At 40.0% G+C, this 22,240-nt stretch overlaps 3 protein-coding genes across 13 annotated transcripts; all 3 read right to left on the bottom strand.

Annotated features, from left to right (window-relative positions):
• Nucleotides 1–5: 5 nt before the first annotated feature.
• On the bottom strand, nt 6–4,025 carry LOC129592001 (uncharacterized). Of its 6 annotated transcripts, XM_055487930.1 has the most exons (3): nt 3,887–4,005; nt 3,373–3,703; nt 6–1,646 (listed from the first exon to the last, which is right to left on the bottom strand). In XM_055487930.1, exon 3 carries the CDS (start codon nt 1,513–1,515, stop codon nt 745–747), a length of 771 nt encoding a protein of 256 aa, XP_055343905.1. In that variant the 5' UTR covers nt 1,516–1,646; nt 3,373–3,703; nt 3,887–4,005; the 3' UTR covers nt 6–744. The 6 variants fall into 6 exon arrangements, with proteins under 6 accessions (XP_055343905.1, XP_055343907.1, XP_055343904.1 ...); XM_055487932.1 differs by lacking the exon at nt 3,373–3,703 and having other exon boundaries at nt 3,906–4,025; XM_055487929.1 differs by having other exon boundaries at nt 3,373–3,986.
• A 1,930-nt stretch (nt 4,026–5,955) lies between these two features.
• LOC129591956 (xylosyl- and glucuronyltransferase LARGE2-like) lies at nt 5,956–17,031 on the bottom strand. 2 transcript variants are annotated; one of them, XM_055487853.1, is made up of 15 exons: nt 16,037–17,031; nt 15,143–15,296; nt 13,626–13,728; nt 12,724–12,841; nt 11,938–12,109; nt 10,923–11,053; nt 10,485–10,646; nt 9,947–10,069; nt 9,497–9,640; nt 9,206–9,355; nt 8,641–8,836; nt 7,942–8,066; nt 7,461–7,652; nt 6,645–6,949; nt 5,956–6,521 (listed from the first exon to the last, which is right to left on the bottom strand). In XM_055487853.1, the coding sequence occupies exons 2-15, from the start codon at nt 15,258–15,260 to the stop codon at nt 6,329–6,331; spliced, it is 2,232 nt and encodes a 743-aa protein (XP_055343828.1). In that variant the 5' UTR covers nt 15,261–15,296; nt 16,037–17,031; the 3' UTR covers nt 5,956–6,328. The 2 variants fall into 2 exon arrangements, with proteins under 2 accessions (XP_055343828.1, XP_055343829.1); XM_055487854.1 differs by lacking the exon at nt 16,037–17,031 and adding an exon at nt 15,799–15,948.
• Nucleotides 17,032–17,544: 513 nt separating this feature from the next.
• Nucleotides 17,545–21,935, bottom strand: LOC129591895 ((Lyso)-N-acylphosphatidylethanolamine lipase-like). Of its 5 annotated transcripts, none has more exons than XM_055487752.1 (7): nt 21,874–21,935; nt 21,455–21,550; nt 20,407–20,498; nt 19,040–19,609; nt 18,489–18,603; nt 18,104–18,290; nt 17,545–18,033 (listed from the first exon to the last, which is right to left on the bottom strand). In XM_055487752.1, exons 1-7 carry the CDS (start codon nt 21,894–21,896, stop codon nt 17,932–17,934), a joined length of 1,185 nt encoding a protein of 394 aa, XP_055343727.1. In that variant the 5' UTR covers nt 21,897–21,935; the 3' UTR covers nt 17,545–17,931. The 5 variants fall into 5 exon arrangements, with proteins under 5 accessions (XP_055343727.1, XP_055343730.1, XP_055343725.1 ...); XM_055487755.1 differs by having other exon boundaries at nt 21,870–21,896; XM_055487750.1 differs by having other exon boundaries at nt 20,407–20,584; nt 21,874–21,890.
• Between the last annotated feature and the right edge of the window lie 305 nt (nt 21,936–22,240).

The following is a 22,240-nucleotide window of genomic DNA, read 5'->3' as shown; positions in this document are numbered from 1 at the left end:
CAAGTTACAAAAAAACGGAAACACAAACTAATACAAGCGGTATTCATAAACCAAAATCGGCACACATGAGTAGAGGTCGAATTAACAGGACAGTGCCAAACACCGTAGTAATAATTATGCACCTGAAGCATCAATAGAAGTATGCACCACAGCAGCAAAAAACAAGAAACTATGTGCCACAGATATTAGTATTGTCAAAATTAATTAACATCGAGATTCGCTAAAAAAAGTGGCAATGTGATGTGCAAGCCAAACAAAACATAAGTAATATCGTAACAATATTTAACACGGTATTACGTGTTTACAGTAACAAAGTGCATTAAACAGTTCCAACGAACAACAATCAGTAATTAGTCAACACCGACTTGACACCGAAATGTTAGGATTTCAAAACTAAGCAAAGTGAGTAACAGACGACTAATTAATACGTTTAAAGTAAGGTAACAAGGACGTCAAGCGGTTACACAAAAATTTTACCGGACCAATTTTTTTCCCAATTTATCTTTTTTAAAAACCTTTTATCTTTCCCGTTTTCAGAACATCTTTATTGGACTGCAAGCAATTTTTGGTTTTCCTTTTTTTTATTTTATAATGTTTGTATTTTTTTAATTTAATTTGTTTACGCAAATCGAAGATGAAATTTTTTTCTTCTCGCTCGGAATCTGCTGTACTGAAGCTGAACGCCTCTGGGCCGGCAATCTACCGTATTTAGAACAGCGATCCATCATCTACGAATCCAAAAGGTCAGAAATCCGTCCATTCAATCTTGAATTCCGGTTCTGTTTTCCACTCGAACTGAAGTTGTTGAATAGTCTCCATTGGTTCCGTTTTAATTTCCGGGGAAAACAACTGGGTGAAGCCGGGGTATCCCGCAAGGTCCTTGGTGACCGTTAAGATGGCTTGTGACGAGACTAAGGTCATCTTGGCAAGTTGGCCCAATCCGCCTTCCAGGTTGAGTTCCATCTGTTCCTTCGCGACCCAAACGGTGCCGGCAGCCAGAGAGTCCGATTGACGTCCCCCAAGGAAAGTTCCGATGTCATTCTCAATGCTACCCAGAAAACTGACAACCTTGTCGCGAAGGTTTTTCGGCAAATTCAAAGTGACACAAAGCCTATTGGCAACGTCCTTCGCACGCGGGCGGTGGTGCTCGACGTTTGGTTGAACGTTTTCCTTGGCTGTTTTACGATCGAACGTACAAATCTTAGAAAAAGCTTTGTGCACGTCCTGAAACTCCACAGCAGGATCGTGAAAGGAAGAAACTACTTCTTTAAGCGACCGAGAGTCAGCAGCATTGCTGCGCTGACTGCTCCAAGCCACAGCTGCATAAGCGTAATGCATGCTAACCCTGGCTTTGTGTTGAACTGTTCTTGAGCCAAGTAATTTAAAGAACTTTGCTAAGGATTTTCCATGACACAATGAAGACACGCCAGTTGCCCTGACAATTTGGGCAATGCGCTCCACTGCATCAGAAAACTCCAAATGCATGTTCCGGCTCGAATGTTTTCCGTTGGGCATTGTCGACTCAGTGCAATGTACCTGCCGGTACGATGTACTGCAGTGCGCAAAAAGATCAATGACTTGGTTAGTAAACTGCAACGTGTCACAAAGGCGAGCCGCTGGTCATTATCCGTGGGGCGATGATGAAACTAGTGGAATAAAAACACGCAATCTGTAAATACTTATTGAAAATACAGTTTAAAAATCATAAGTATTCAACAAACTCAATTTGTATTACTATTACAATTAGTAATAACAGTGATAAATATCCGTACTCCGTACATCAATCCGTAGCGTAGCAACAAAATTTGTTGACAAATTAGTTCCGACTGGACAGTTTAGATAACAGAATTCATTAAAAAAGGGCAGGCTACATCACTCGAAAATATTCTTCAGAGCCTTTGTTGACCACAGGCTAGTCCGAGATATCAAAATTATCAAGCATCACTCCTTTTTTGATCTCGTCATAGGTAAAAAAACTTATTTTGAGCAACATTGTCAAATAGTCGTTTCTTCTTTGCAATTGATATCATGGACGAAAAAGGAGCGGTCAAGAATGTTATCCCTGTATTTTGGTCCGTATTTCTAGCGAGATGACCAGATGTACTTGCGGACACTAATGGTAAGCACAAAAAGCAGCCTCAGGCTACGAACAATTAGACCGCGCGCTTTAGTGCTGTACATCACGATACGTAGCTGTCTGGTTTATTATTTTATTCGGCAATGGTCACTTCATAGAATAAAAAGCCAGCGCTGATACACACTAATTAAAAATAATGATAGAAATTTTTCTGGTTGTACAGTACACGACACAGTCAAATTAACGATAAAAAGTCACGTTCTAACTTCTCACGGGACAGTGTACAATACAGAGTACGTGCCTAATTGTCAGTACGATATGTGCCATTAGTATTAATAAGACTATATATAGATATAGCTATTAGTTATATGCCTGTATCTATATACTATATTCAATTTTATATTAGATAATTAGGAACAGACTTTTGCATTAGAAACAGAAAACTGAAAACTGCGGTTTTCATAAATTCAGAGTCAAAACGTTGAGAATTTTTGCGCTACACACATACAATACGGTACTGTACAAAATGTACTGCAAGTAGTGCGCCTTTTTGTCACCCACCGCTGTGTGGAGTAGATTCTGTTTGAAAAGGATCGTGTGTCCACTCAGAACTCGAAAATGACTAAAAATTGTAAATGCATTACGACCGCGTTACAACTTTGTTTAGTTACTTATTAGCCAGATAAAGTATTGCCGCTCCTACTGAACGAAGAGATTTATTAAAGCCGATACACGTCACACGATTTTTAAGCTTCCATTTTTTGCTTCCGTACTTGGTGCTTCTTATAACAATGGCAACTGTATTGACGGCATTACATTTGACCACGATCAACAACCCTCAAATTAGCAAATCAAACAAACTTCATCAGTCTTCTTTTTTCATTTTTAACAGAACAGAGAGGCTTGCGTAAGTCGGTATCTTTTAAAAGTCCCAGACTACGCGTCGGCTGAGCGGTCCCAGGGGTTGTACTGTAACCTTTGTGTCACTGTCCTTATATTTATTGAGCAAATCTTTATAAAAAATATTTTTGTAGGTAGAAAGTAACAGTGGGGCCGCTCAAAACACAGCAATGCGAAGCGCAACGGTTTTGTTAAAAATTTAATTTTTGCGTCTGATGACGCAAATTTGCGCAAATTTTGTTGTTGTTAATTATCCAAAATTTGACAGTTAGAAAAATGGCGTAATGCATCTCGCTTTTGATTTACTGATGTCTGCGAAGTATACTTAATTAGGAAAGGTCACCAAATTTAGATAAAATTTCACCAAGTCTGCAATATACAGTAAAACAGCTCACCTGTATTAATGGTGAGGCTGTGAAACTCTGGACTATCGATCCATCCACCCAGTGGTGTGCCGTGTGCGTTTTAGATAGGACGATGAAAAATTAACAATGCAGCACGTACGTATTTGTACTATTCAGTTGTAAAATTAAAAAGGTTAATTTCCGAGGCAAGACTGGTGTAGATCTACTCAAAACGATTTAAGCGAAATGTTAGTTACAGCCATAAATTCCAAGGGCGGGAACAATGGACGGGCCGGCGTTTGAAATACGATCGAGAGGACTACCGGAAGGAAGTGTTTAAGCATCAGAACATCATCTGACGAGAAACTGATTGGCCATTGACCTCAAAGAAAAACAAACTTCTGGATATCGGCTGTGATCGCATAAGGATGGTGCAGCAAAATACAGTAAACAGAGGCGAGTACTGTGTACAGTTCCACTTGTAAAGTAAAATAATTCAGAAAATCAGAATACAGAGAAGACTTTAAACTTAAAAGCACAAAAAATTAATTTGGGTGGTACTCACCCTTTTACTATTTCTATACCGTGCAAACGCAGAATACTGAGCTGTAGTAGAAAGGATTAAGGAACTGAAACGACATGCACTATGCACTATGCAGAGAAAGATCCTCCAACTGATCTTCGACAACGGAGTTTAGTTCTCTACATTTTTACGCGAGTTTAAAGTGTGCACCACGTCTGTAGCGTACGTGACCGTTATCGTAGTTACCAACATAAATATAACCTGGGATTACAAAACAATCTGGGAGCGTGTGAAAGAAACAAAAATACGTGCGCAAAGCACCACACCAACCTAGTTAGAGTACTGTACTGTTATAGAATAAAGCAAAAGTACTGCACATTATTATTGTTCCTACGAGTAGTAGGATCGCAGAAGACTTTGCACATACCAGTTTTATTATGCTATATACGTAATATCTAGAGTAGTAGTAATCTTATGCTCTGGAATGCAAATTATTAGAACTTACGTAAATACTATAGTAAACTGCGTTCGCGAAGTGTCCATTTTGCGTTATTAAGATTTGCGGCTACCCATACGGTTCAGCCATGCAGTTCATCTTGATTTCTTATTAATTAATCTGTTTCAGTTCAGCTACAGTTCATTTTCAATAAACTCATACTATCATAATTTTTTCGTACGGACACGGTACGAGTACGGTGAGTACTTACTGTATTAAAGAGGTAGTATTGTACTTATCAATATTGTGCTGCGAAACTTATTTTATTAGTCGCTTATGGTTAGCATATTGGCCATCGTCATGCGGTCAGAAATATCGCCATAAGAAATATAAATATAAAGAATGAATATTGCAGTACAGCACATTACGCAAATTATTTTTGTGTACTCTTACTAGTCATTGGATCAAGTTTAGGAAAATAGCTCAATGTCCGCTGAAAAAGAATTTCAGACTGAAATGAACCAGGTTCAGCATGACAAAATCGCACCGATATAAAGCCGCGGTGCGCTTTAATAAACCTGAAGAAAATCATGCCGACAGACTCTAAGTTGAAATTACCATATTTATACAATTTATACATACAACCTTATGCTTATTTAGAAATAACGTTGTCGGGGATTCGGGGAGCTTGGTGCTGTATCTATTTTCTGACAAAAATTGCTTTTTTTCAAGAATGTAGGGCGACAAGATTTCGCAGGCGAGAGCCATTTCATCCAGAGAGTGGTCACTCCATCCAGGGCGTTTACGCGAAAGGTCACCTTTATGGTGTAGATTTATTGCAGTTACACAAGTGGTGGTACCAGTGTTTTTGTAACTGACTGCATGTGTACTTTCTCATGCCGACGATGCAACGGCTATCCAGGTAAGTAATCTATTAATTATTAATATATATTAGGGGATCAATATTCTATACAAAAAGTTTTGTTATTTATATTACCACATGGTTCGTGTGTTTGCTGATAGAAAATGTTTGTTGCATACGGCTTGCGGTTAGGAAGACGCTGATTAGGCAAACTGCAGAAACTTGCCTCCAGAAAATTATTTTGATATCTGTCTCCTGCTGCACTTGCGCTGATTAAGTACACTGTACATTTACTACGAGTACTTAACCACTTGAGTAATGCAACAGGTTTCGACAACTGTGTCCCGGGTGCCGCCACCGATTTGATAGGATCTAATTACTGCCGTGTAATTTCACAGTATTTAGTAGGGAATAATTTAAAAATCACCATATTCGCGTCAGTTACGATAAATAACGCTCACGGATGCCTTTGTCTGTCGACTTGTGATGAGGCCGCAATGGGCAAATTAATAATGTGCGCATATTCTTCGTCGATTCAGATAGAGTACTGGTTGTTCTTGACTACAACTTTTTTGTTCTTCCTACAACTTTTACGATTGTGAATGATGCCTCGAAGAAATGTTGTAAGGAGCTGTCCTTTTTGTGGCAGCTGTTCTTGAACGGTTGTCTACAACCTCCTGCAGGAACTATTCCTGATCGTTGTACACGTTAAGCTGATAAAACAAACAAACAAACAAACAAACTGGTAAGTTTCAAATTTCTATGTGTGAATTATCCACATTCCTAAGTTTTTCAATGCAACAGTTGCTATTTTTTCAGCAAGTAATTTTATTCCATTGCAAAAAAACCAATATTCTAAAAATCTCTTCTAAAACCAACCAAAAAATACATCACCGAGACTTCAAAATTCATAATTAAAAAACTACCCGGCAAGCGGACAAACGAAAATCAGCTGCAAAACAAATAGAGATCATTTCTAAAAAAGACAAACTATCTGTCTGCTTTCATCCACCCATTATCACGTGAATGCACTCCAATAGCTGCCGACCAAAGGAGATTGCGGTACAAAATGGTTTTGGTCAAGTCAGGAAGCCAAATTATCGTTGTTTCGTGTTGACCGCCAGTTGTCCACGTTTTGGTCAAAACCTATGGCTTAGCGCTGAGTGCCCAGCCGACAAAGCCAGTGTTATCTCTTGTCGTCAATTAGATACTTTGTGGCTTTCATGCCGTATATTTTGGCCAAATCACGGACAAAATCCTGTTTGAGTTTGTTCAGGCACCGGCGATACTTAGATTTGGAGCGGAATTTCGCAATGTCGATGCTAGGCGCATGTGGCATGTGCACAATAAACACATCTGGCAGAACGATCAGTTCATATCTGAAAAAAACATTGAAACCATTACTGTACGATTCTAGTTTTCGAAAACAATTATCTGGCGATACAGATTTACCATTACGTACAAGAATTCTAGAAACTGCCGGAACTCTTTACAACAATTACCCTTTCACGGCCAGATCCATAAGGTGCGATACTTTATTCCACCCGAAACCGCCAAAGCGTTGATCATACCGCGGAACGTCCCGGCTGACAACAATGTACGGTTCGTAATCGGGTTCCCATTCGACGGTATAAGGAACACTACTCTCCAACCAACGGGAATAGTTGGTTGTAGCGTGACCCTTCGGCCACACATCCCAGCGGAATGACACAATATCACCGGTTTTTACCATCTGAGCAAGCTCGCTTTTGTTGGACGGAACCGATACGCGGTAGCGCTGAGTTTCGAAAGCTGGAACAATTAATGCCTGGAACATAGAAACACCAATTAATCACTTTATCCATTGAGAACGAAATGTCACGGTTTTTACTAAACGCTGCCGAATAAAAACTTAAAATTTTCAAATATCCACTAAATCCCCACCATTCAAAAATTCAAAAGGCGCTGACTGTGAAACTCATATCAAAATCAGGTTGCCCGGTCTTTGTGAGTAGCATACGAAAATTGCTTTTCCAAAAACTTTTTTTCGCCGGTATCAGAAGCCTTCATGTGTAAAATTTTTATAACATCGAAAAGTAAGAAAGAAAACAATAAAAATAATTTCTATAAACTCAAACCTTATCTTAACAAAGAATAAGATTACCCTAGTGAATAAACCGGCACAACAACGATAATACCCAATCAACGCCCAATTTAGTATAGAGGGAATGGGCCTGAAATAGGCAATTCATCTATTATGGATGCAAAATGAAAAGCAGACCATCACTGCAGAAGAATATTATCCCCCTGTTGACCAGCGGCTGGGGCTAATCTCTCACCTTGGCGTGCTGCACACTAAGGTCATGGCCCTCCTGCGTGGCAGGGTGGAGGAGATGCGCGGGAATGATGCTTCCCTTTAGTCGTTCGTACAGATCCAACATGGGCAAGAAATCAATATCACTGAGAAAGACAAACCCCGTCCGGGCCTGACTGAGCGCCACGTTGCGCAAATAGTTGACCGGATAGACTGTCTGCAAAAGAAGGCATACATACACAGCACGCCGGGGTTAAACCAAATCACCCACTGCTCCTGGGGAATATTCAATACAGGGCTTTGTCCACTGTGTATAAATCGACCACTTGTCACATGAATAATGCACAACAGGTAAAAGTGAAACAGTGAACTTCCAACAGGGAATGAACATTTAATTGAAAAATCGATGCTGTTTGCCGACACATTTTGGGGACAAGTGCACGGTAAATGGCTCGATATTGGGACCACAATCTTTTCCTCCCTTACAACGAAGACAAAACACTTACCCCGTCTTTGTAAACCACGTGAAAGCCCACATTACGCCGAGCAGATAAAACGTCGGAATCGTACACAAAATCGGCAAACTGCTGTGCTTCTGGATCGGACACATATAAAGCCAAACTCATTGGTCCTACGGAACAAAAATACGAGTATTAATTTTAACGTAAACCATCGCACATTTTTGGATCAATCATCAGTTAACCAATCTACCCCTTGCAATTGTTCACAAAAATATAGCCTAAACACATAAAACGAGAAGCAGGCAGAACGAAGCACTTTACTGCAATTTCATGCTTTCAACGCAGGTCCGCATTAATTTTCCAATACTAACTCTTAAATTCCCAAACTGTCGAAACTGAGTTTGCAGGAAAATTCTATTTCAAAACCAAAACAAGCAGTGTCAAACAGCTGCAACAAAATCGATCATTTATAATCTAATCAACGAGCGTTACCGACGCAGAAAAAAAACTTCTATGTCAATTCCCTAGCGATAAATTTTCCCCTCGGAAACGTGGCATAAAACCGTTTCCGCTGCCACTCATCCCATCCGCGATCAGCCAGCCTCGTTAAGGGACATTCTAATGCCCCAATGCAATCCAGCGATCTTTGTTCGATTAGCCAACCCGCGACATTATTCTAATTACAGCCGCGCTTCTTTTGTAAGTAAAACAAAATTTTCTTCCATTTTTACGCCAACGTCTTACCGCTCCAGTGCTGGCATAATGACTCCAACATTTGCAGACGATCGAAGGACAATTGGGCCACCAATGTAACATCCGTATCACCCGTTGGCTCGTAATCATATTCCGTAAAGTACAAATGTGTACGGAATTTCATTTCCGCCAATCGTTCAAAATCGTAGCAGTATTCATCGTATGTATCCGATGACATTTCCGATTCCTATAACAGCGGTGAAAACATTTTTAACTACAAATCAATTCCTCCAATCAGAAAGCTGCTTTAAAAAACACTAATTTCATTATCTAATTTTATAAAAAATTAAAAGTTTCACAAGAAAATAGCGAGAAACTGTTCAAAATCCACATCGGTTACTCTACCAAATTAATTCCGCATTCTGTAAATTATTCTCCAATTAATTTCAATTTTCAAACAAGCCGTGTCACTTATTCGAAACTATCCAAAACCGAAAACGTATCATTGTTAACTGGTTTTGAATTTTTCTCCGCTCAACGCCAGCCAGATTAACATTTCCAAAGCGATCAAATTAGCAGCAAGCCGGCACGGGAACAGCGACAACTGCTTTCCTACCTGAACGAGCGAATTAGCTGGAGTGCAGCCCAACACGCCACGCCGTAGCAAATTCCCATCGTGTGCCACAAATGTCAAGTAATCATTCTTATAGTAGCGTCCCAGTCGATGTTTGACCTGCATTTTCTTTGGTGAATTCCAGTGAATAATCTACAGAAAATAATAACAATTAGGCCTAATCTCTACCATCTTGGATCATACAGAGAAAACTAGTGGATCAAGTTTATCGATATTGAAAGGAGCAAGCACCCATGCTTTCCCTTTTTTTCGACGTGCTGTGGATTTTCTCACCTTAAAACCTGTCAGACTGTCACTGTTCACACACAGTTCACGGCTTTTTGAATGATCGGACAGTTGTGCGTTCCATTCACACGGCAACACGTAAACCAGTTCGGTGTTCTCTTTCAGGACAGCGTTAAAAATATCCTGATCGGCCTAAAAATAATACTGTATATTGTTTTGATGTTTCGGGCTTCGTCGATGTAACAGTTTATCAAAATAAAGCGTTACATAATACGGGCGAAGCTTAAACTAACTAATAACACAAAAATATCTGCAATACAACAATGCTACAAATGTACGCACAAGAATACGATACCATTACGGCCCTTTTCATATCTCATATGTTTAAACTGCTAACCCAGCAATATGTGGAAGTTCAAAATTAATCTGTGATTTTCCGAAATAAAAACTTGTAAGTCTTCCTCGCACGCAACTGACGTGGGCATAATAACACCCTACCAATGCTGTGGCTTGCATAATCGGCAGTTCGCGTTCCGTCACAGTCTTCCATTTCTCCATCCAGTGGATCTGACGCAGTTTAGGCAGATCCATCAAAATTACCCCCGTATTGTAGCCACGACCCTGCTCATCAAAAGAAACCATTCATTTGACATCATGTCAACAGCTAATTAGGACCAACCACAGATGCTCTCCTTTCCGACTCAAAGACAAGGCATAGTACAAAACCACAAAAAGTTACACAATGTTTTGTTTTATCACAGATTCTGCTTCTCTATTTATTTCAAGCTGTTACTGTTTACTTAATTTTTAACAAATGCACTTTCTTATTTCTCTTGTAATATGAAATGTTCTTTTTCTGGTTTTAAAATTATTAACTACGAGTATTAATCAGAAACCATTTACTTTTGGTGTAATTCATCAATCTTTTTAATGGTACGAGTAGTTTGGCTGATTTTCCAAGTAATCAATTCCATTCTAATTAGTACGTTTGCTATTTCCGTTTAACCATGATACTGATATTTTGAGTAAAACGTACAGTTGCCGGCCATGCTTTGTAATTCTTCCATATTCCACCCAGATACCAATCGCTCTGATTCTCCACCAGGCCGATCGCCTGCTGCTTATTAAAGCGTCGAAACAGTTCCCATAACTCGGTCACATCCGATGCGAATATGATATCGGTGTCCAATACGATCACCTTCAAACATATTTCACACATGCAACTCATTGAATAGCGCTGCGCTAATCGTTCTTAAACGGCCACTTCCGTTACACAACGACTGAAAACCGGGCCAAGACGATGGTGGTATAAGGGAGAAAAAAGAGAACTTGTGTCATTTAACAAGAGAAGGAGATACAGAGAGAAAAGAGGATTTTTGATCGATTAATGGGCTTTTTTCCAGCCCATTTCATTTAGGCACATTTTGCCGGGTTACATTAGACACGAAACATACAGGCTCCGCATAGCACATACTTTATGGAGATGATCGGGGAGGATTTGTGGGAGGACAAGCTTCATAAGACCGTAAATACCCGAATAATGCTTGTTGGGAATCCATGAAACATAAGGTTTTAATCCATCGGTCAAGTAATAGCTGGCCGTCCCTGCAAATAAATAACGTAATAAACAAACATCCCTAATTTTAAGTCATATTTCAAATTCCTTGCCGCCGGTTCAAAACGTACAGCTTGCGGCCTATTCATTGATTATTAGTGAATGATATTGATATATTATTATAATTATTACTGTCATTAAAATTCTGAATCGCTTAAAATACGCTCATGCTCACTCAAAACATTCCGATGTTCAAAGGGCATCACCAACCGTTTTCAGTATCATTTTCAGCAAAGCCAAACTAGTAAACTTCAATCACGTTTTACAGATTTGTGATTTTCACAGAATTTACTGCAGTAAAGAATATTAATTTCACACTAAGATTCCGCAGAAACACCCCTGGAATATCGTTTTCCCAACAGGAAATTGACAGTTCCGGCAGAAAAAGCCAGACCACTAAATGGAAATGACATTATAGCCGTAAAAACATGTTTGCCCGCGAATAAAATTTCCCCCCAGACACTCCGGGGGGATCAGATGACGAAAGCAAATTACCCGATCGCGCCCATCTCTCATCGTTATGCACCCTGAACTCATATAACACCCTATAATAACCCAAACAAAATTTACAAGTGCCAGGAAAACTGATACCCAAAATTCGCCCGACTATTATAGTCCAGCCGGAGCAATATATTCCAGCCGGAAATGTCCCCGTATTATCGTTCACAAGAAACACCATTCAAAAACTGTAGAAAAATGGGTAAAGATGTGTTTCACCCTCTGTTCTCACTTTCTCTGGTTTCCGGATCATTTGCCCGGCGGCCTACATTCTGGCGCGATTCTTTACCGGGACACGGTGGGAATGTTAATGCGGAACATTGGTTGGTCATTTTCTCTACTAGTCATCGGGGTCAGGTTGGTTAATAGCACTTACAATTTGCTATTTCCCACGTTTCGAATAATTTTGCCCAAATCTGCTGAGCTGGCGCATCGACAATCAAGTGCAGATGAATGGCACTACTCCGGTAGAAGAGCAAGCTTTTTATGAGGGTCGTTGCCGTGCGGGTGCTGTTGTATCCGGCTGATACAATGGCGATCTCTACCAACTGCAAACAGGAAAAAAATACTGCTATTCATATGCAACAAGAGCTATCAATAAGATTAATGCGTACTGCGCCAAGAAAGATTATTCACCAATAGGGTAAACTGATCTTACAATTCCTATAATAACATAAAACTGCAAAACCAGCAATGAAATAAAAAAATTAACTGTAAGTGACTATACTTGCACCTATTTTTTCAATTTTCTCAGCAGCACAAGCCAAATCACGAAAAAACCAAATTAATTAAGGACATTATTGGAGAATTTTTTTTAATCAAGAACATTTCGAAAAATAAAATATTTTAATTAATTAGATTAAAGGAGTAAGAAAAATTACACAAGCAATGCAGTGGAACAACGCCCTTCCTTCCTTGCCAGGCAAAACGAGGAAAAAATGGCGACCATAATGACTTTTTCGCGCTTCAACTAATCTTTTGAGACCGCAGTCCCCATTTTTCCGGTCCAAATTAACTTTTTAACGACATCCTTACTGCTGCCGGTGTAACATCCGGCAGCCCCAACTTAATCGAGCGCACCGAATTAAATTCCGCCAAGCGGATATACCGTCTCTCTTTGCAATACTTAACGAATCCCTATCACTTCTTCCCGCAAACTTACTTGGCACTTCCCCCGCTGGCTTTCATCTTTTCCAGGTCGGTGAGCTGCACCAACTAATGCGTCCTTATCAACAGGATGCTGGCTGTCCTCGCCAATGGCTGAACTGTGCCGCTGCTCGCTGTTAAAACATTTTCTTCAATGTAACCTTATAAGGCTCACAGCTGGGGATGATTGCTGGGATATTGGCCAAATGAGCCGTTCGAATCGCGGCGGGATGTAATAAAATAGACAAAACTCATAACCGGCTCAATATAACGCACGGTTGTCAATCAGTATTACGTACAACACGCGTTGTTTCTAAATGTACATAAAGACGAGTAAAAAGTCACATAAATTCAGATTTGGATATTCGAATCGCATAAAGTAAATCCATCCAACAAATTTAAGTTTTGCTTGTCGAAACTACCCTAACATAATGTAAATTAATTTCCCAACAATGTTTTCACCTGAAGCAATAAATTCAAGAAAAACCGACAATCAACGAATGAATAACATTTTATAAAGTTTACTCAGGCAAGAACATTCATAATTAATTCCAAAGGTTTCTTAAAGAATATACTGCACTCATGGTCAGAGAATGAATTCGTGATGTAACATAACTCTAAAGTTTCACAGTTCTGTTTCGGATGCTTATTTTCTCATCTTAATTTGTGTTTTCTTTCTGCTTGATTTAGCTTCATAAACTCTCCAGAATATATCGTATTCGTAATTACCTTTTGGTAATACCAGTCATCCGTGATTCACTGAAGAGCTCGGCTTTATTTACTTTTGTACTGAGCCCATACACCCGTGAGCCTATATTTAATTTCTTATTAGGCTAATCAGGGTGGACAAATTCCTCCACACCGCATTAAGAATTTCCGCGCAAGCCCAGACCAAAGGACGAAACAGAAGAGACTAACCCTGATTTTTGATCCACTTCCGGCGTAGATTGCGTACGCTGTCCGTTTTGTGGTGCGACTGGCACGGCTTCCGCCGGATACGGATACGCTTCACCATGGACATCTGCAGCACACCGAGCCCCAAATAAGCACGCTTCACTGGTTGTCATTCTATCTCTTAGCCGCACACATACATACTCGTACACAAGTTTCTTGTGCCATGAAATTATCAGCGTCCTGAATTGAATAAATTGATTTCCCTTTAGCCCGAAAAAGTGTATCTGCACTGACTATACATTCAGATCGTTAACAGAGTAAGTCGCACTTTTCCCTTGGCCCTTCCGTTGGGAACAAGGAGAAAAGCTGGCAAGCATCTTAACTGGATTTAGGTAATTTTAAAACTGTTTACCCTCATCCGGCGACTTGGAGTAAAAAAATTAAGTGCCAACAGAGTGCCGGTCAATACTCGTTGTTGAACAATGCAAAAAACGACCCCCGGCCTCCCTGCGCGGCCTAAGACACGATAAATCCATTTTCAAGTGGACTTTTAACGCTTTGCAGTTTCGCACAGCCATTTCTGTCTGGGGCCCCGTAATGCAAATATTTGACTTTAATCAGAAAAATTCCGAAAAACCGGTATTTTGCGCACTTTCCTGTCGCAGAAGAAAATATTAGTCAAGCTTATCACTTGAGTCAACTAGGGAACATTTTCTGTTCTCAGTTAACGTTGAGCGAAGTTAGTTCCGTTGTCCCTCCTGTGGATGCGATAAAATTTGTAGTAACAGTTAAACACCGTTAATGCATTTGTAACTTTCACTTAAACTTAAGCAAACTTATGTTACCAAACTTATATTCTGCGTGACGACCGCCACAATTCAAAAAATGGAAAATAAACTGAAAAACTCGAAGTCGTAGTGGCTGTATTTATTCTCAAATTATCCTACAAAAAGCTGTAGCTAAACTGCATTTCAGTATTTTATAAATTTACTGCACCTGATTTAAGTAAAAGATCAGACGTTCCGTTAATTTGCAATTTTATCATAACAATTGCAGACTTTGACAACTATATTATTAAGCTAAACCACAAAAATATTATAATACGTCTTCCTATATGTACTGTGTAAATGCGAACCTATCCAACATCACTGGAAAACACCATACGTAATTTTATGTATCTAGGAACAGGTAACAAAATCTGCCTCCAAGCACTACATCTGCTTCTTTTTCATAAAATGATTATTTTATCGAACTTCGAAAATGCCCTCGGCAGTGGCATTCGGCACTTTGTAAATTTTACCCCGAAGAATTTGCAAAAAAATGTAGCTGCCTAAACGTTGCCAATGTTAGATACTTATCACTGTATTTCATCTTCCTGGATTATAAAAATTGTTTTTCTCTTCCGCTCAACAGTTAGAGTCTAAGCAATTCGGCAATTAACCATAACCCCTCTTATCAAACGCAATAAGCCGAAGGATAAAAACACTTCATTATTTTCTTCAGTTTTATTTTCCTCTTTTTTCATACGCAACACTACTCACCGCTTATTCCGCCGCGATTCAGGTAAATCGAGATCACAAATACTCCAACAATCAAAAACAACGCCAGCCATCCGACCCGCCGCAATTTCATGATATTCCAACAATCCGCAATGTTCATTTAGCATCCACATCCAAGAGAAATGCGCAGTAAAAACTAAATAACAAAATAAATGGAGACGGAAATATACGGCGCCGCTGCCAGCAGAACAGCCGGCGATTCATAAACTACTGTAGCAACAGTGTCGCCGATTCCTCAGACTACAAACAGCTGAGAGAGCGACGAGAAAAAACACTCAAGCGACGGCTTCGTTCGTCATACAACAGAAATCAGCAACAGCAACCGAACTTAACTGTAAATAAATAATAGGAGAAATTCTCTCGCAAAATCATAAAACACGCCAGTTGAACCGGTTCACTCTTATCTGGCAAAAATGTGAATTTTCTACCTCGCCTAGCTTATGTAGAGCAACTATGCAACAGCGGTGTCAAAAGTCAAGATGATCATTACCGCTGCAGCTATTTACGCGGTGCTGCCAGCTGAAAGTGAAACCCCAACAGTTATTTATAATTCATCATCATTAGCATTTGTCAATTGCCTAGCTCAATTTAGTCTAAATTGTCCAATGCAGTTTGCATCAATTGTCCAATTCACATACTGTACTTCACCGAGGGCCGGCGCAACCGGTATCAGCGCAGTTAAGTGACATTAACAACAATAATCCATTTACAGGGAAATTATTCATTAAACTATCACCCTCATACAACAGCAGAAATCATAATTTGTTTGGAATTCAAAAGCACTGGTTACTCAGTTTACTGTAACTGTCTAGCCACTGACACAATTGGTTGACAGTGGACACACGGAAATCAGGCCGTATTACTTGTTAGACTCACTTGGTGAAAAGAACCAATTCTCCGTCCACACAACATCCGGTTGGTGTTCCCTCTGCGTTGGTGACTGGGGAAACGACTAATCAACTCAGTACATAAACACATTGGGGCCATTTCCTGCTTTAGTTTGTAATCTTTTAATTGTTCGGTCCACTCCTGATTCAATTCCCGCAACACAGAGTACGACTTCACAAACAGTCAGCCCGCGCTTCGTCGCCGCGCTACATCATGACGTGCAGCATCCTGACACAGCCGATCGAGCGAATACGTGTACGATCGATAAGATTTATCGGGATTACCAACACTTGCATCACTGCTTGGGAAAAGGCACCGGTCACGGAAAGTCAGAGGCTACGCCGCCGTACGTCGCAACACGCCTCGAAACTCAGTCGAAAGTCGAATCCGCGCAGGAGCAATCGAGCATACCCATACAAATGAATTAGTCAGGTTGCGATTATTAATTTAGTTTAAGCGTCTCCGAGTGTAAAAATAGGGTGGTTTATTGCCCGGGCAATATAGCCATAAAATTCCAATATTTATGATTAATTCACGATGAGGAATATCCGATAAATAAAGTCGTAATCAAGTATGAGTATGACAGATCAATGTTCGCGGTGGAACTTATTTCAAGGACCAAACTTGTTACACTGCGTTATGCATAAAATATTACGCATTTGGCACGCGGCACGCCGTTCTGCTGCCACCGTTCAGACGGATTAGTAACAACTTTGCAAGTTGTTATCAGAGATGGCCAATTATTTACATTAGGAAGGATTGGAAAATTCGGATTATTTCGAGATAAACTGAACTTTCAAGAAATCCAAACAGAGTTGTTATAAATTGTGCATCACCGTTTGTACTCGTATCTTCGCTGGGATCTCATGAAGACATGAACATTACAGTCCACTTGGGAGCTGTTGAATCGTTTTGAGCTCGGTTTGACTAAAAACCCAAACAGAGAGCTAATCTGGCCGCAGCCAACCACAATTAAGGCACGCCTCTTGGGTCAGATTTTCATCAGCCGCCGACCGCGGTGGTAATTTCTGCTCCGCCCATACTGTTCATCTGCCACATCTTTGATCGTTGACCCATGCTGTGGCTTGCTTGCAGATGCACAGAAATTATTACGGAATACACTCACAGATCAAATTTATGCTCTGCACTAAATCAACCGGAAATCTATGATGTAGTGCAACTTGAAATGTACCACAATACTTAATTTCAGATTATTCTGAGCTTGTCAATTAATAATTTCCTTTGGCGGTGTCGCTGTAGAGGACGATAACATACTGGTTCCACTCATTTTTATTTGTAGGGCTCGGCTCCTACGGATTACAACTTCAAAATAGTTTTTTCAAAGTTTCAGATAGCTACATTTGACAGTAATTGTATATGTAACTAATGTAAGTCTGTAGCAAGTAACAACTGTTCGTAAATATGAGACAGCAACCGTACTATAGAACAACCTACATATATCACCGTCCGCAGATATTGTATGTTTCATGCAGATATATTTCGATTTCTTTATTAGGTTCAATACCCACTTGGCCATTCTGGTCCACAAAAACGGGAGTTTCATGGTAATAACGTTCAGATATGACAGATGCAACAAATAAAAGTAACGAAACCCAAGGAAAGATTTACAAAAACATAAACATTCAACAGTACCGGAAATCTACGATATGCGTAATAGGCATGCCACCGGTCATAAAATTTATAGACAGTGAGTCCAGATAAGAAGGTGCTCAAATAATTACCAGGTAACATCCTTATCAGAGCCCGTCTTGCAACAACTTCTATGAAAATATATGTTTTGAAAAACTCCAGACATAAAATCTAAAAAATACAAAAGGGGCTCCTGCGAAAATGCTCCAGATCACAGGAATCATATGACGCCTCTACAATTCGTCCCTATCGACTTGATTGCAAATTCGATTAATGGCTTCGTTAAATTCATGCGGTCGGTCAGCGTACACATGGTGTCCCGCTCCATGTATCAGCTGCAAAAACAATAATCCGTTTGGATTTCTTCCCAAGAGAAGCAACACTCATATTCTCGTTACAACTTACGAGAACTTCCGTTCGGGAATTCGTACGATTCTCTTTGACGAGATAAGCAACTGTGTGATCTATCCATGACCGCGATCCATATACAAACGATATAGGAACTTTGTCTTCGATTTTATACATGCGCTTCAGCATGGCATTCTTGGCCCATCCATAAGGCACTGTCATGTGTTTGAATGCAACTTCGCCGCTGCAACCAAAAAATGCACATTACACTGTAATAAACACTATCTGTAAAATCGAGAAATCTTTACAAAAATCAGTAAGTATTCGTTTGCAACAATCTAACTATGGAATATTGGGAGTGGAGAGTCCAAAAACAGCGCACAAGCCAACAGCACGCAGAAAAGAAATCAATAAGTCAAAACTTTTCCACCTGTCAAAATACCTTGGTGTTTGCGCATTGCAGTGATAGATGTAGTCAAAAATGGCATTCTCTTCCTGAATGAGGTTGGCAAACTTCCGCTGCAAATCTGGACGGAACCTTCCGACCAAACGAGGTCCTAAAAGCGAAGAATTTTTTTAAAAAACTGATAAAATACCTTAACAAAAAGACAAAAAATGCAGCCATATAAATTATTTTGATCATCAAATAACTTCCTTATCCCAACGAAATTCGTTGATTCAACAACAATAGCCAGATCAAATAAAAATCGATTTAACTTTAAAAGAGCTGTGAGAGTGTCGATGGGAACCACAGCCCGGAAGTGTTATCACGATAAGCAGCTACAGTACAGTACAAATAAGCGCACTCGCTGAAGGCCTAAAGCGTAAGACAATCAGTACTTCATAGTCACAGCTGATTACACTTACTGGTAAGATAAGCACCATTACATTTTGTTCTTACTTATTAGTACGTAACTTCCTATATTCTTATATGGACATACACATACGCTACACATATGCCGCTGCATGCCGAAAATTTGAAAATTTTCATACCCCATGGTCCAGCCACGCGTAAACCAGCTAAAGGGTTAAACGGCTGTAGCATCGCCGCCGCTGTTCGAATCCACAAAGGAGCTGAAAACTGATGGGCATCTTTTTCCGATGGTCTTTCCGCCAATCCCCACGGATCAACCATGATCAGATGCCGGACATACTGTGGAAACCGTAGACAATAACTAGCAGCAATAAACGCACCCAGACTGTGGCCCAGCAAAATAAAATCCTTCAATCCTTGCTCTTTTCTCCAGGCCTCAATGGAATCAACAAATTGTTGCTCAGCTATCTCGGCGTTGGTGCTGAAGGATGGCCGTGAGGAACGTCCAAAACCCAGGAGATCGAAGGCGTACAATGGACGCCGACTGGCTAATTCGTCCAGATTGAGCGCCCACATGCCCACGCCACCACCGAAGCCATGGACCATCACCAGCGGGATGGGAGAGATTGGATCCTTGGTGTTAAGGGTAACCGTCCAAATGCGATGCGATGCCTTGTGGGATTCGGGGCGCGAAACGCCGGCTTCCGGTTGTAACGTCACGAAATATCCCTCGTATGGGCTTTTCAGATCTAAACAATTTGCAAATTTCTTTTTATCAGCTAAACTGCTACGTCGCAATTTTCCAATGAAGTACAGTACTCGTATCAATCACTTTTCAGTTTTTAAATACCTGGTTAATTTTGGTAAGGGGGGAGCAAAAATACTAAGAATTCGTAAAACGTCTATTCAAGAAACCAACAACAAAAACTAATGGCGCGAAACATACATAAGACGACTGCTAACCGCTTCCATAGAACACATAATAATAATATCAAAATAACTTGCTCACAAATCACAGTCAGCCCATTGCTCGTACCGTGTGGTAAAAATCTGCAGATGTTGGTTCACTTGGTTGTACGTATTCTTTATGGCGGCTTATGTTTTCTATGAACTTTTTTTTGTGCGTACTATACAATTCTTTGGAAACCGAAAGTTATAATTCAACAGTGTTTAACAGCTAGTAAAAAAGGTTGTTAATCAGGTCAAGTATCGTACAATAACTGTTGGTTTAATTATTTAAAATCAGTGCCACTGCCGATACGGCCGCGCCATCGCGACTACGCTGACACACAAGTAAAATTCACACTGTAAACAACAAATCAAAACGCACCAAAAGCCAACACACCTTCTCGACAGTCTACATATTACTATTGGTCACATGCCAGAAACACTGGCTGCTGCCATGTTATGTAATTAACGACGACACACTGTAGGAAACGCAACTATAACTAGAATGCATTCGCTTTGAGCTTTATAATTTTAAAGATAAGTACTTCCGACTGCAAAGGCGCAAACTGCATGAAAAGTAGACAACTTTACGGCTTACACGACAGAATTTTCCGTTCAGCAGCAGCCAGAAGATCGTCAGACGTGGGAATCCAGCGCATCCACGAAGTAGGCATCCAGCTCGTGGCTGCCCTGAAAACATTGTAGCAGAAGGTAATAACGGCGTTCGACACCACCGACAACTTGGACATGGTTGCGAGTGTCACATGGGATGACTGCTGAAAAAAACCAAAACACCAGCGCCTAGTTCGTATTAAACACTCAAGCGGGCTGTACGTTTGATTCCATGAAAAATGCTAAGCGATTGATAGCTGATTCAATGTCAACAGAAACTGATCGATAAGGCTGGTAAACTGCTGGTCCAGCTGTGCGCAGCTGACAGCGGGTTCGGTGATATAGCACTTTCTACGCATGCACCGTTTGGACGGTATATGAGTACCTTATGAATGAAGAAACTCACAGAACTTTCTCACGCTGATTGGGTATCAAAACCAGATTGATTACGTCACCGTATGCTGCCAAAATTTGAAGCAAGAAAATTACAACAAACTACAAAGCAATACTAGTATTACGGACGCACGAATACAAAAAAAGTAATTGTTTAATCAATTTTCACAATCAAAGGATTTTACAAAATGAAATTTTGCAATTTAAAGGGTTTACGATTCAGCACAGTGGAAATAAAACACAAAGTGGCAAACCAGCACAAGCACACGGAGTGGCGATGTTTTACTAAAACACCGGAAAATCTGTTGAATCTGTCAAAAAAGCGATTCAACAGAAATCTCTAGCAGTCAAGCTGTGGGTACAATAACAATTTTTCAAAAATCTGAAACTACAATGTACACTACAATAATAAAGAGAACTCATAATCGTCAACTATGCTAATTTTATTGCAAAATCTGAAAATGCAACACCAGATTTTATAAATCACCGTGATAATAATTATCTATATTATAATTCCATAGAAATGGCACTATAACCCAGCTGACTCGAAAGCGAGATAATTTCTGCCAGAAACTATGAAACCTCATTACTACAACATTTTCATATTAATTTTATACAGTTTTAAAGGGATCAGTTTTTACCTGGATTCCAGATTGGAGTCTGACTGCGATGTTCGCAAGTGGCATTTCGAAGACTTTGAATCCGCAGCCATGGATGGCAGCCAAATCAGATCGTAACTGGTGAAGAACGAATAACCAACAAAATAAACAATCTGAATCCGATACTGCGCTTTAGATACAGTCTTAAAGACCAGAATTATGCAAAATAATTAGTTTAAAGAAAGTTTAAGACACAGAACTGGAACGAGTCGAGTTTGAATAAGTGCGTTACAACAGCCGTCACACCGAGAACGTAAAAACGTAAACGGTAAACCAAAAAGTTTAATTAATCAGTTACTAACTTATTGTTAACAGTACGGTAGGAAAAGCTTTTCGGAATAGTAAATCTGTAAATGAAACAATTTGCAAAAAATTCTGACTGAGAGAATATACGTACTTACGTACAGTAACGTACGGTTAACATTTAAAAACAACTCAGGCTGTATTAAAATGGTGACTAAAGTCTAAAGTCACTAAACACAACCCTGGCGACTGCAAAGCTGGAGCGAAGGAATCTGCTGGCACCCACAACGCGAGCGGCACCTACTTTAATATGCACAGTGCTGTATTTTCAGATTATTTCTGCAACGCAATTCAAATTTCAGTACTTCTATTTATTTTGTTTTCTTGCGTGATGGCAGCCTCAACTTTTCAATTTCACTGCAGACGAAGATTGAAAACATGTTGTCTTCTTCAAATACTGTAGCCGTGCGTTCAGCAGTGCTCTCGGTTGCGTCAACAAAAAACGGAGAAGTTCGTCTGTACTGA

This window comes from Paramacrobiotus metropolitanus, unplaced genomic scaffold, assembly GCF_019649055.1.
Source record: "Paramacrobiotus metropolitanus isolate TYO unplaced genomic scaffold, Prichtersi_v1.0 Parri_scaffold0000049, whole genome shotgun sequence".
Taxonomy (NCBI): domain Eukaryota; kingdom Metazoa; phylum Tardigrada; class Eutardigrada; order Parachela; family Macrobiotidae; genus Paramacrobiotus; species Paramacrobiotus metropolitanus.
Note: the sequence above shows the minus strand (reverse complement) of the source record. Positions and strands in the feature narration are given on the sequence as shown.